The 15088-nt window shown below is 41.1% G+C and overlaps 1 protein-coding gene across 1 annotated transcript; it reads right to left on the bottom strand.

The window, feature by feature from the left end:
* Positions 1-1675: 1675 nt before the first annotated feature.
* mtfmt (mitochondrial methionyl-tRNA formyltransferase) lies at positions 1676-14336 on the bottom strand. Its single transcript, XM_006804157.3, has 9 exons — positions 14032-14336; positions 10348-10545; positions 7778-7900; positions 7605-7707; positions 6835-6910; positions 6661-6752; positions 6508-6586; positions 4137-4210; positions 1676-2018 (listed from the first exon to the last, which is right to left on the bottom strand). The coding sequence occupies exons 1-9, from the start codon at positions 14244-14246 to the stop codon at positions 1836-1838; spliced, it is 1143 nt and encodes a 380-aa protein (XP_006804220.2). The 5' UTR covers positions 14247-14336; the 3' UTR covers positions 1676-1835.
* Positions 14337-15088: the final 752 nt, after the last annotated feature.

Below are 15088 nucleotides of genomic sequence, written 5' to 3'. Positions count from 1 at the left end.
TGCATCGACTGTTTAGGAAAATTCGAGAGAAATATCATTTGCATAATAATTTGGAATGTGTGTATATAGTACCAAATTACAACAAGGTGCTTTATATTGTAAGGTAACAACTGTACAAAAATATAGAGAAAACCCCAACAATCAAACAACCCCTTTGAGTCAGCACTTGGCAACAATGGGACGGAAAAAAATCCCTGTTCATAGGAAAGAACCTGCAGAACCAGGCTCAGGGACATGTTTGTTTATCCACCTTGAGCATTCACCAGTAAAACACTTCTTCCTTGGATTATTAATTATTAAAGCACTGAATGACTAAAAATGATTGGTCAGTTATCTCATAGCGTTTGGGATCAATAGCTATGAATCTTTCACATCACTGTGGAGCAATTTTGGCCTAGTTTTCTTTGCAGAATTGCTTCAGCCACATTGAATGACTTTCGACCATGATCAGTCTGTTTCAGGTCATGTTAAAGCATCTTGATTTAACTTCAGACTTTTAAGGGACCAGATCATCAGATCATTTTCTTGTTCCATAACCCAAGAGCTCTTCAGCTTCAGGACACATCTGATGGCCAGACATTCTCCTTCCGGCTTTTCAGATAGTCAAACTGAATTTATAAACTCCATCAAATCTGGAAAATCCATCATACCACCACCACGTTTGAATTTGATTTTATGAAACGTGGTGTTAGTTTTATGCCAGATGTAACAGGACATACACTTTCCAAAAAGTTAAACTTTTGTCTCTGGAGACGACAGCAGTGTTGGGGTCATTACTAAATAAAATACTCGTTAGCAGCTCATCACATACATGAATAATCAAACCCCACATTATCCTAAAGACCTCATAGTACTGTGTTACCCCAACAGAGAACTTAACTCTCAGACTGTGGGCTTGCTTGTGGTTCCAAGAGTATTTAAAAGTAGTAGGGGAAGAAGAGCTTTCAGCTTTTAGGCTCCTTTTCTGTGAACCAGCTCCTAGTTTGACTCTATACTTCTAAGATTAGGCTTAAAACTTGCCTTTTTGATAAAGCATATAATTAGGATTAGATCAGGTGACCTCGAATCCTCTCTTAGTTTTGCAACAACTTTAAAGGATCGATAGGAAAAAAAATGTGAACAGTTATTAATGTTGCTGCACCATGAATACCTTTTTTCTCTAATAGCTAAAATTGTATTTAAGAAATTTATGTAGTTTGAGTCTGAACTAATATTTTCACAAAATGGGACATTTTCTCAACATTTGATAGGTTTTCTATGCGAATAAAACAGAACATCGGAAACATTTTCACAATGTTCAACATTTGCAAACTATTGCATTTTGCTTTTATTTAAACAGCACCCCAACGTTTCTAGAACAAGGTCATATAAGCTCTCTGAAGGAAAGCAGAAAACAACTGATGCAGCTGTAAATACTGGTCAATCTGCTGTATTTGGACATGTTTATGTATGGTGTGCATGTTAACATCAGTGTTTGGTGCTGCTGAGAGATTCCCGTATGGAGCAAAGAGGAGGGCAATTCCAGACTGACAGACCAACCAAACACCATCACATCTACAGCCCAACCAAACACCATCACATCTACAGCCCAACCATTAACACTGGTAGAAATGGGGAAAAGTCCTTAAGGTAAATATTCAAAGGGGAAAAAAATCAGTTCATTATTGTTCCTGGAAACTGCTGATCAACATTGCAATCATTTATTGCAATAGAATAAATACAGCAAAAAATAACTGTGGCATGAATGCAAATGATTTAAAAGTATGACACATTAAAAACAGTACATTTCATTAGATGGTGTTGTGTTTACTTTAAGTGAGAATATTATTGTTGCGTCACAACTTTGAGTTTTTTCTCATTTGATGCACTTCAATTCCTCCTTTTTTACTGAAAAACTGTCCTTCGGCCGTCTCACGCGGCGTATCCTTCTGCTGTGTCTGATGCAGGTAGCCGTTATAGAAATCAGCTGCAGTGAGTCTCTTCTTCAGGAGCACTGATCTGAATCCCACCCAGCCATCCTGGAACACACATTAATATAAAACTTCAACAATCAAAAGGACAAAGTGAAACAAAGAAAGCAGTACTACTGCTGCAACATTTCAGGAAGTTTAACCATTTGCTTGTCTGAAACAGACTTTTCAATAAAGGTCTTTTTTCACCATTCTTTGATTATTTTTTGGTCTGTTTCTCAGCACTGCACCAATCAGAATTGTTGTCTGAGGGCCAAGAAAAATGCCCAACAGATTTATTTTCCCAGGTGGACCAGTACAGCTGTGCCATACTGGACCGAGGGAAAAGACACGAATAGGTCTGCTACATTACCTGATGGGAAAAACAAGCAAAAAGAACAACACAGTAGGGAGACCACAGCAACATCCCAGATAAGCAGAACTGTAAATCACACATTTTGAATGATACCGAGCACAATATGCTTAAAGGGAGCAGCCAAGGAAGAAGAACACCCGTGTGCGTGAGCGTGCCTGCATTCAAAAGGTTTCTCCATGAATGCTACTATCCATATCTGATAGTAGCTGTGGGGAGCCATAGCCCTGCCCCTCCAGGAAATGAAGCAGGCATGGAGGATATCCAGGCCCAGACATCTAAAGGCCCCCAGAACACTAGAGTCCAAGGAGGTCCACCGAAAGGGCGGATGCACCACCCTCCTAGAAAAGAGCTGAGCATCACCCTCACGACCGAGCCACCCGCACCAGGACACGCCAAGCAGCCACTAGGAGTGAGACAGTACACACCCGAGCACCCAGACACCAAGAACTACAATGCACCCACAGGTGAGGTCATCAGCCACTGGCAGGGAGTGTGGTGGGGGGAGATAGGTGGGGGCCCGAGATGTTCCCAGAGAGGAAGAGTCTAAGACCCAACCAGACACATAAACGTAGACAAACAGGCACACACAAATATAAATACATACTCTATACCCCAGGTCCAGGTGCCATCCTCCCCAGAGTGGGAATCCGCCCCCAGACACAGGAGATGTTTCCCTTTGCTCTGGGGTGGCACACAGACTGCCCTCTGTCCAGCAGGCAGGCCCAAAAGCCCAGACCCCGACCAGGCAGCCAAAGAAGGGGGTGTGAAGACCCCATACCTGACTCTGCCCGCTCATATGTGGTTTTGCTGCATTGTTACATTCTTTAGCTCCTGTAATTATCTGATGCTGTTTATAGCTCAAACAACATCCTGGTGTAGAGACTGTATGCACTGACAGCTTCTTTGTGGATGAAACGATGGTGCTATAACCCTAAAGCTATTTAAATTTGTGGTGCTTCTACTGATATTTTACAAAAAGTCTTCCTTTTGGTCAGGTGACAAGAAAAAATGCAACACTGCCAAAGTCTGAATGCTGGTATCAAACTGCTCTCACTGTGTGTGAGTTTATGTTGACAGAGTGTGTTTCTCCTCAACAAAGAGTCTGCTATAAAGTCCTCTCCACCTCTGGAGACCATGCTGCTAAGAGTTTTCTCCTCAGATGTGACGGTGAATAAGAGTAAAGGTCCTAATAACATCCGCACACATCCCCAAAATGTGCCAACAGCTAGCTGATGCTACTAGTGCAGATGAAGCCACCTTGGTGGGCCTTATAACTGAATGGGACAAGATGGCCGTCAGGGACGAGGTGCAGCATCTGCCAGAGTGGAGTGCAAAGAACAACTTGTTCCTCATCACGAAGAAAACCAAGGTGGTCATTGCAGATGTCAGGATGAAGCAGAAGCACCCCCACACCACAGAAACAACCACGTCCTGCTGCTAACACAACTTCAGCTCTTTGCAAGCACCTGCACAGACTGCATGCTAACACTAAGAACAAATTACTTTCTTCTAGGAGTAATTAATCAATTACTTCAAAGAAAAGTGTTTTTTGTGTAATACATTATTCTTTAGTAATGAATCCAATACTGATCACAACAACGTGGAGAAATATCTCCAACACGGACGAACATTTAACCACAACATTCAATTAATTTGCACAAATACAATGTCTTTGATATGTTGCTTAACAATGGTGGCAACTGTGTGAAAGTCACCTGTCACCTCACTAAGAAAATAAGGAAAAGTGCAGACGCTATGGTAAGCATGCAGGTAAGAAGGTCAGGGGTGCTCGAGGGAATAGCTGGACCAACCTTGCAGCAGACTGCGAGAGTATTCGACTCCTTCTGAAAGCTCACTGAACCGGGGATGGGGCTCCTTCTTTGATCTGCAAACAGCATGTGAATGATAATGGCAGCACAGTGTTATTGTTATACAATATTGGAATAACATACAGTAGGCACGTTTATGTCAAATTACAACTTCCACAGCTCACTTAGAGGTTCCCACCTCTGATTCTACAAACATTTCTATTTAAAGGTTTACTTATTAACAAAGGTCTACAACACAGATGCAGTGACCTTATCTAGACAGTTTACATGATCATGTATGTTCATTTTTGTGGCTGAGATGATCTTTTTTTTGAAAAACTCTTTTAGTATGTCTGGATTGTTCACTAATTGGAAAGTTTGTGGTTTGAGCCTAGATACTTCTGGTCTGCATGTAAAGTGTCCTTGATACCGAAAGCCCAATTTCCCAGACGCAGAGACCAGAAACTAGTCATCACACTGGCTGCAATGAATGCCTTGAAATCATCCGACTTTCCCCATTTACTATTTCTTGCTTGCAGTAGTCTCACGTTCCTTCTAGCTGATGCAGACCTCACAACTAATCACTAAATAATGTCATTTTTAGTTATCCAGTTTGGATTTCATTCTATTTATAGCACCAAGTTGCAAAAGTTGCCTCATCGCACATTGTCAAGTAAATACTCTGAAATATTTGAAAGAATCTCCAGCAGCAGTCGACCCCCTGTGAGCAAGCCCCGTTGACAACAGTGGGAAGAAAAAACCTTTTAACACACAGAAACCTCTGGAAGAACCAGGCTCAGGGAGGGGCGGCCATCTGCTGTGACTGGTTGGGGGTGTGAGGAGAAAGATAGGACAAAATCCCAATGTGCAGGAGAGCTAGACATTAATGACTAATGATTAAATGCAGAGTGGTGTATAAACACATAGTGAGTGAAGAAGAAACACTCAGTGCATCATGGGAAGTTCCCAGGAAGCTAAACCTAGTGCTTCCTAACAAAGGCTACGTTCACACTGCAGGCAAAAGCGCATCAAACCCGATTTTTCTGACCCTCTGCGACCCATCTATCCATCATGGTGTGAAAGTGTGAACGGCACAAATCCGATATTTACAAATCCGATCTGGGTCACTTTCGTATGTGGTGCTGAATCCGATACATATCTGATGTTTCAGAAAGCTGCTGTTTGATGGTCATGTCGCATTAAATCTGTCTTTTACGTCACCGACACAAGACAGACGCCAATTATCAGCGCCCGATAAGACATCGTGAACGCTTCCTGGCCATCCAGTGTAGATGTCAGTGAAACTGTTGGGAAGACAGCGTTGGAGAAACGTGAACATTTTATTTGTACTGTATAATCTGCAGATTCTGACAGAAATCTGCAACTATCCTTTGAAGCAGCGCTCCTCTAAAACAGCAATAAGGATCATTATTAGGTTATTTACATTATTATGTCAATAACAAAATAACTTAAAGCAAAAATTGGGAAACGTGAAGTCTGAAGTCTTTATATTAAGGTCCATCAGTCAAACATACTGTTGCTCTGGGTCTAAACAGAGCGCGTTGTGTGTGACGTCTTCTTTTGTGCATGCGGCTGCTTTGAGCGTTCACACTAGAGCGCGTTTGCTGTCACATTTTATTTGTAGTGTGAACGAGCAGACAAGAAAATCTGATTTGATCAAAAAATCTGAATTGAGCATCAAGACCTGCAGAGTGAACGTAGCCTAAGGGAGGATTCATGGTAACTATATGCTGTACCAAAAGGGAAAATCCTAAGCCTAATCTTAAAAGCAGCAAGGTGACTGTTTCCCGAATCCAACCTGGGAGCTGGTTCCACAGGAGAGGGGCCTAAAAGCTGAAGGCTCTGCCTCCCATACTGTTTTTAAATACTCTAGGAGCCACAGGTAAACCAGCAGTATCAGAGGAGCTATTGTGGTGATATGGCACTATGAGGTCTTCACAAAAGATCAGGCCTTGTTACTTAAGACCTTGACTGTGAGGAGGATTTTGAATGTGATTCTGAATTTTAGCCAAGGAAAAGAAGCTGATATGGGAAAAATATCCTCTCAAGTCCAGGTTAGTGCTCCTATTACTGGATCAACTCAAGGCTTTTCTAAAAATAGAGGCTGTCAAGGCAGCTGTGATTTAATGAGAGGATCCAATCCTCATATTTTCCCTGGTTTGCATCTTTTAGAAGCTGTTGAACTACCCTTAACTTTGAGTCACATGACCTGTGCCTCTGTTGGCCAGCTTCTTGTTCACACCAAAAGATCCCAACTCAAGGAGAAATATTTGGGCACTTTATGCATAGAATCTGGCCAAGACATTCATTTAAAACTCCACCAACGTCACAAACACTCATACGGTCTGTTTACCTGATAATGACACATGACATTTTCCAGCAAAATCCAGAAGTTTTATTGTTCTGTTCATCCACATAGTCCTCAAAGGGATCTGATGTAAGAGAGGGGTCATTGTTGAGATCTCCAAGAGAGTTTGGCATGACTCAGTTATGCAGTGAGCCTTACCCGGGACCCGACTGCACGATACAGACGGTCAATTTGGTCACAAGTCTGTTCCTCCCACACAATCCAGCTCATGGACATCTTGATTTTTGGGGCTGTTGGAGGAAATCATGTTGAACGTTAGAAGACCAGTTTTTCATTCAGACAACTATATGTATCCAGCTCAGGGTTACGCACCAAATGTTGCACCAGTTTGTCCTTGTTCCCTTTGATTTTCCATCCTCTCAGACAGTGACATCAATGTGTTAATCAGCTGCAAAAGCACGCACAAGCAATCATGTTACAGTCCTGCTGGTAAAAGAATAACCATGTTCTTCAACAGTTCTGACATTGTGGGAATGTTAGTAAAAAAATGTAATTCATTTGCAAATCTCAAAACAGCGACACATGGAAACGTTTCAGGACCTCGAGGAGGTCGAGACCCCTGATCTTATCAGTTTAACTGACAACAGATAATTACAATGAATGGGTTTAAAAGGAGTATCTGAAGGAGGTCGTGTTTCTCTGGAGTAAAGCTGGGGCAGAGGTTCAATAATCTTTACCAAGGTGTGGCTTGTTATCAGTTCAAAACCCTGCATCTCTGATGTTATGGGGGTGCATTAGTGCCTATGGAGCTGGCAGCTTGCACATCTGGAAATGCTCTAACACTGCTGAAAGGTGCATATATTTGAAACAGAAGACTCCTGTTGCTGAACTGGCCGGCCTGCAGTCCAGACCTTCACCAGCTGAGAACGTTTGGTATTGAGATGTTGCTGCCATAAAATTCAAAATGAGCTCATATTGTCCTTAAAATGGGAATTTTTCTCAATGTAAACATTTAATAGATTTTCACGTTCTATTGTAAATAGACTGGGTTTGTGAGACTTTCGGATCACTACTTTTATTTACATTTTACATAACATCCCAACTTTTATGGAATTGGAGTTGTTGTTGTTGTATCAACTCACGAGATGTGCTCCCATTGTGGCTAGAGTGCCTCCCAGCTCATCAGCAGTGCAATTCTCAGGGACCTGATAGAGTTGCTGGTTGAGAATAGGCCCCACATCAAACCTGCAGGGTGATATTGAGCTCTGTTATGGTTGTTATCAGGAAAAAGAAAAGACATTTATCTGCTGTTTACCTGTGAGGTCGGATCTGGATGATGGAGACTCCTGTCACACTGTCACCATGCAAGATGGTGTGGAAGATAGGAGCTGGACCTCGCCATCTCGGCAGCAGGCTAGGGTGAACATTCAAAATCCCACTGAAAGAGAATGCAATGTCTGTTTGTGTGGACAATTTATATACAGGTTCTGATTTCATGCCTGGTGTAGAACAGCTTCAGTCAAGCCCATAATTATTCATACCCCTGCACACTTTGACTTAAAGTTACTCTTATTTAACCAGCGAGTTGGCTTTTTTTGACCGGACATGACATGGGTGTCTCCCAAAAGATAAGACGTTGCACAAGAGGTATCGTTGTGGGGGGAAAAATCTCAGCTTTTATTTAGAAAGCTTCCTATAATTCAGGGGTGGGCAACTCCAGGCCTCGAGGGCCGGTGTCCTGCAGGTTTTAGATCTCACCCTGGGTCAACACACCTGAATCAAATGATAAGTTCATTACCAGGCCTCTGGAGAACTTCAAGAAATGTTGAGGAGGTAATTTAGCCATTTAAATCAGCTGTGTTGGATCAAGGACATCTAAAACCTGCAGGACACCGGCCCTCGAGGCCCGGAGTCCGACACCTGTGCTATAATTGCAGAACAGCTTTTTTGCACGTCTCCACAGGTATTTTCACCCATTCATCTTTAGCAATGGGCTCCAACTCTTTCAGGTTGGAGGGTCTAAGACCCTTTAGCTCCCGCCACAGATTCTTAATTCAAGTCAGGACTCTGGCTGATGAGCATTTGCAATCCTGGCGTCCTCCTCAGTCTGCATCCGTGGAACCCAACAGTGTGCAGTATCCGTTGGACTGTCTGCCACCAACAGAGCCCAGATTCCCCAGGATGGCCTTAGTGGTGGACCTTGGATTCTTTTTCACTATCTTATCTGGCCTGCACAGGTGTGGCCAGCACAGGTGTGTATTTTTTAATAACACTTTATGCTGTAGCCACTAGAACTTGAGAATATTTAGATAGGGCCTTGTATCCCTTTCCTTGTGAGCAGCCACAAAGCACAGCCGGAGGTCCTCACTGAGCTTCTTTGTCTTAGCCATGACTTTCCACAAGCAACTGCACCGAGCTGCTGTTTTTCACCCGATTTCGTCTGATCTCGGAAGCTAGACAGGGTTGAGCTTGGTTAGTACTTGGATGGGAGACCGCCTGGGAATACCAGGTGCTGTAAGCTTTCACCCCAACCGGTCGCAGCAGATAGCCGCCCCTCCCTGAGCCTGGTTCTGCTGGAGGTTTCTTCCTGTTAAAAGGGAGTTTTTCCTTCCCACTGTCGCCAAAGTGCTGCTCATAGGGGGTCATATGATTGTTGAGGTTTTTTTTCTCTGTATGTATTATTGTAGGGTCTACCTTACAATATAAAGCACCTTGAGGTGACTGTTGTTGTGATTTGGCGCTGTGTAAATAAAATTGAATTGAATTTCGCCTGTTGTTTTGGTTAAAAAAAGCTGTTCCCAATTAATCAGGGTCATTAGGATGCTTTAGAACAGCTTGGACTATTTGAAATGGTGATATAAATTTTTGGATTTTCCCAGAGACTGACAGTTTGTGAAGGGTATGAATCATTTTGGACATGACAATTTTGATCAAATCTAAATAAAAGCGGAGAAATATTTTTTTCCCCCCACAATGATACCTCTTCTACATCGTCTTGTTATCTTTTGGGAGACGCCTGTGTCATTTCCAGTCCAAATACAAACAAAAAAAAAACCCTCGCTTGTTAAATAAAAGTAACTGTAAGTCAAAATGTGCCAGGGGTATGAATAATTATGGGCTTGACTATGTCTTAGAGCAGTGGTTCCCAAACTTATTTTGCTGGGCCCCCCTTTGTTTTACAAGAAAAATGTTCCCCCCACCCCCCAATTGCAGTTTATTTCACACCTCAAACATTTAGTAAACAATTAAACTCTAATGACACCATTCATCTAGATCAGCTATTCCTCCCCCCCCCTCCCAAAAAAAACCAAACAAAAAGAAAAAAAAAAAGAAAATCCCAGGGGGCCTATCCAATCTTAAATCTTCACTCTAATCAAAATACAAGAGGAAGTCATATATGTCCTTGATTTGGGGGGGAATCACTAATCTAGATATTCGTTCATTCTGTCTCTGTGGATGTCAGCAGAAAGTGCTAACAGAGATTTTATGATTCGGGTGTGAAAGCGAAACATTTCCACAGCTTACCTGTAGACTAACTGGACCTGTCAGTGACAGGGCCAAGGGTTCAGCCTTTTCTTTTAATTTGTCACCCATCATATGTACACTGTATTTATGTGTCTCTCCACAGTATCATCTATTTTGTTTTACTTTCTCTTCCCAGTGCATTTGCACGAGTTTACTGAGACGTTAAACTGATTCTTAAAACAGAAAAGAAAACTCTGATTACAACAATCAACCCCCCCTTGAAAAACCCAGGGGTGAGAGCTATAAGAGGCCGCCCTGGGTACTGACGACACTGTCACAACATTTCAGAGACAGTGAGATCACAGCACAGCACGGCACCAGTCCCCAGGTTTTAACGATTGATCAACGATAAATGCTCACTATGGAAACTTGCTGATTAGTCTCTCAGGAAGTAGGCAGCCAAAAGACACGACCACACCAACATCAAACCGTCCATTCACATCATCAGGGGGCCAACTGTGTAGTGGAAGGTGGTTCTCTTCAGCAAACCTCTTCACTGGAACATCACCAGCCAAGGTAACAACTTCAAGGGTCTCCACTATCCCTTCACTGGTGCTCCTGCAACACAAAAGGAAGGGTTGAGTATAAAAAACAAACTGAAACTGCAGCACCTCAGCAGTGTGTTCAACTCTGTAGGACAAAAATATGTTTTAAAGTCAAAACCAGATACTAAAGGCTCAATTTTGCCAGGAAATCAAAGAGGAAAATAGAGCATTAAAGTGATTTTATTCATTCCCTCACTTTTACCGGCTTTGTGTTTGTGTATGCAGTGAGATTCCTGATCACGGAGTCGGGAATTAAACTACAACACACTTCTGTGTCAATGACGCCCTCATCTGTTTCCTGCAAGCTAACGATTCTTTTAGTAAGCTATTCCATCAATTAGTACTTGTGTCTTATTATTTATCATTCATAATTGAATGATAAATAACATGACAAATCATAATTATTCAAAAGAGAAAAAATAAAGATCTTTTCCATTTTAGAAAGTTTTTGTTCTATTTGTCAAAAAATAACCAAGCCCACTGACTGTATGTAAAGACAAACATTTCTTAAATGCAAAATTATATAAATACACTAAAGTACAGTCTAAGATCAAAGTCAAACAACATCAAATATAAAGGCATAAACCTTCATTCTGTCTTTCAGGGTTTAGTAAGAGTTTTACTCGCCCATGTAGATTTTATTCACACACTTCTCCTGAATAAGTTTCTATTGCAGGTAGTTTTTAGTCGAGAAAGTGTGCAATGTCTTGTTTTCATGGTGACAATGGCGCAGCACAGAGCCGTGCATTAAGCGAAGAAAAGAATATGTTTTTTATAATTGAATTATTGTAAATACTCAATGAATAGTTGCAGCCCTGCCCTATCTAAATGTTTAAATGTACATAGGACACTGGAGTTGCACATACAGATAAAGCCTGGTCCTCCCTGTGGGATGTGTCAACTGTTACGAAGCCACTATCATTCAGTTACAGAGTATTACCAAGAGGTGGCGCTTTCCTCAAAGACTTTGACTTGTTTGAAAGTGATAATAGTGTTTTAGTATTTTATGCAAAGACTGTTTCTCACAGAAGTTCACACCTGTGTGTTTATGTACACTCACTGATCAATGAATATGATACACATACTGAACTTCACCACTATGTAATCAACCACTGACATTAGTGCAATTCAGTGAATGTGAACTTGTAGTTCAAGACAACGTGCTGAAATTAAAACTGAGCAAAGGGCAATGCATTGGCAGAGAAAGTGACTTTGATTGTTGGTGCCACAGGAGCAAATCTGAGGATTTAAAAAAACTGATTAGCTACTGAGATTTGAAGACGACTGTCTGAAACAGGAAACACGTCCTCTCCCGTTAATGCGGCAGGTAAATAATCAACAACAGTGCAGATTATGTTAGCGCGATCTGCCTTATTACAAACCTACTCTTACTGTGCATTTAGGTGACCATGATGAGACAGAGTCTGGCTCAGATGCTGGCAGTTCTCGCTGCAGTCTACCGTAGCGTCTCCTTTCAGGCAGGATAGACGAATGTCAGCGAGCAGTGACTCAGTTTGTGGTCAAAGGTTTGCAGCCGTTTGCCAGCAGATGATTTTCAATAAGTGAATGTGTTTAATTGTAGGCAGGGACATTACTGGATATTCTTGTGTAATTGCTACAGAATAATTTATGTTATACTTTGTTATTGCTACAGAAGAATATTTATTTTATTATTTTACATTTACAGTTTTTTCCTGTGACGCCCCATTGAAGAGCCGTAGGCTGTGGATCTCTTAAGATCTCACTGTTGGGTTTGTAAGGCCATGTTACTCCTAAATTTCTGTCTTGTTCAAAGAGAAGATAAAAAACAAAGTTCTGAGCTAATCGACCTCAGTGTTCTCCTTTTTTAAAAAGAATCGATAAAGAATCGAATCGTTAAACAGAATCGAAAATAGAATTGGAATCGTGAAAATCTTATCAATTCCCATCCCTACCTGACCTCCCTGTCAGGTAGGGACTTAAAATCAATCCTTTGATTCTTCTGAAAGTCGACAGAGCCCCTTATAATCCCGTGTGCCTTATGTATGAACTCTGGTTGTGTTTACTGACCTGGAAACGATTTTATGTGCACGGCGCTCGAAAATCTGTCAGATGTTTCAGTACGACTTTGCTAAGCTACGAAGCCGCACTGCTTGATGGATTGTTGGAGCATTACGGCTATCGTAGGCGGAGCCTCGCGGAGTGATACGTACTGTGCTTCAACATAATATTACCGTATTGTGTGTGTATAACCTCTTTTTAAGATTTGTGGATATTATACATGGTTATGCTGAGGATATGTCGGCCAATTTCCACTGGAAATGCCTTTTGGTTAAACTGTCAGCGAGGAATTTACATTTGCACTGTTAAACTTTTATATAACTTTAATGCAGATAAAAAACAGCTGCTTGATTAAGTGAAAATACATTGATGGGTTTTTGCACCAATAAAGTTGTGGAGTTGTGAAGTATTTTGTCTCGTGTCAGTTATATCGTCAGTTATATCGTTATCGCAAATTTTCAAATGCATATCGTGATAAATATTTTCGGTCATATCGCCCTGCTCTAGTGTCAGCTTTTACAGGAGACCTACAAAAAAAAGAAACATTAGCTTGCAACTTCATCTTGTTGAACTGCAGCTTTGCACTAGTGCTGCAGTCTTAAACATGCTGCAGTTAGAAACTTTTGCTGTGTTACATGCAGAATTTGGTGGTTTTAAACTAGTGTGACGAGCTGATACAGAGGAGCAGCCACACTCCTCAGTAAAAACAAACCTTTATCATGCACTGCATAACACAGAAACTGTAGTCCAGTACGGTGTAAAACATGTTAGATCTGACTCATGTTCACTCTGAAAGTCTGCTACTGATCTCAGTAAATGTTAAAGAGCCGTTTCCTTGGTTGTGCCAAAGGTGATTTCAGATGTGTGTTTTCTGTTTAATATCTTTGCTTATATTGTTAAAAAGTCAGCAGTCAATAGGATTTACAAAGAGGTTACATTTAAAATAAATAAATGACCTGAGGTATTGCATACCCTGTTTTCTGCGTTATAATCTATCTGGTCATTTTTTAATGTCAATAAGAGTTTTACAGTCATAAATAAATGATACATAAACGTTGTTTTGCAAAAAGCTGACGATCACTTTGTGGCACAGCACAGTTCCTGTCTGTAAATTTACAGATGTGGATAAAAAAAGCTGAAAAAACTCTTCTTCAGAAACTACTGCATTTATTATTTAATAAAACTGACGGCACTCTGTGCTAATACATTTGGAGCTTATTTCGTATTACATTAAGTTAAATAGCACGTTAGGCAAGAGGACGATTTCTGGCAGGTTAAACTGCTGTGTCTGAAGAGGAAACAATTTCAACAAATTCATTAAGATTAATTTCAATAAAAAAAAACATTACAATGTTATTGCAAACTATTGCTCCTCTGTGTGTGATATGTGACATATGTAACACGTTGCAGTGTGAAACCCTGTGTGCACGCCTGTAAGCGGCTTGTGTGTGACTCGCACCTGCAGGATGTGAGAAGTTTGAGAGATTCCACAGCGAAGTGATCAGTGCCAAAAAACAGGAGCCTCCATTTGGGTTTTGATGCCGATGACAGGACTCGACATAGCGGTCTCTGCCCGCGGTCAGCGTCGCCCCTCCACACTGTCCCCACACAGCAACGCTGACAGCGCTTCAACGTTTCCACATAAGCTCTTATTGTCTTGGCGCTCGTCCACATACTGGAAGCAGCGTCGGCCCAAAGTGTCAGTTCAGACGATGAAAAACTTCCTCAGTTTGTCGTCGTTTTGACCCACAGGAAGCCGCCATGTTTCTTCTTCTTCTACTACTTCCTCCTCTTCTTCTTTATGTTTATTGGCGGTTGCAAACAGCAAAATGGTGCACTACCGCCACCACCTGGTGTGGAGTGTGGACCGAAACTTCCACAAAAGAATAAAAAAACAAACATTCAAATCCTCCCAAACAAATTAGTCCTATAATGCCCTCTGTGTCATATTTGATACATGAGTTTCTGAGACCTCCATCTCATCAACATGATCAATACTTGCCATAATTTGTCCATAAAATGTTATGGACAAAACTCTTTGTCTAAAATTAACATTGTTGTTAACAAAAAGTTGCCAAAACGCCCAATGTATCAAATGCAATACAAAAAATATATAATAAAAACATATTATACACAACATGATATACCAAAGAAAATGTGGATTTTGTTATTAGGATTATTAAACATCTCAGTTAAAAAAGAAAAAGAAAAATAATTTTCTGGCTATTTTTGATGGGTTGGGTCTTACAGGGTTAAAAAACAAAATATGGCCTGATAACTTTCACTTCTCAAGTTCTTATGAAATAAATCAACCAAGTCCAGTTTCACTTTCATATCACCCAGCTTTTTGATCAGTTGTCTTCTTTCAGCATCATATTTCTGACAGTGCATTAAAACACGTTCTATTGTTTCTTCTTCTTTATTGCAGTCACGCTGTCCTGTGTGGTGTTTTTCTATTAAAAACAACATACTATTCAATCCAGTGTGCCCAAATCTAAGTTGAGATATAACTGTCT

Source organism: Neolamprologus brichardi, chromosome 1, assembly GCF_056152115.1.
Source record: "Neolamprologus brichardi isolate AB-2024 chromosome 1, ASM5615211v1, whole genome shotgun sequence".
Taxonomy (NCBI): Eukaryota; Metazoa; Chordata; class Actinopteri; order Cichliformes; family Cichlidae; genus Neolamprologus; species Neolamprologus brichardi.
This window is presented reverse-complemented; position numbering and strand designations above follow the sequence as displayed.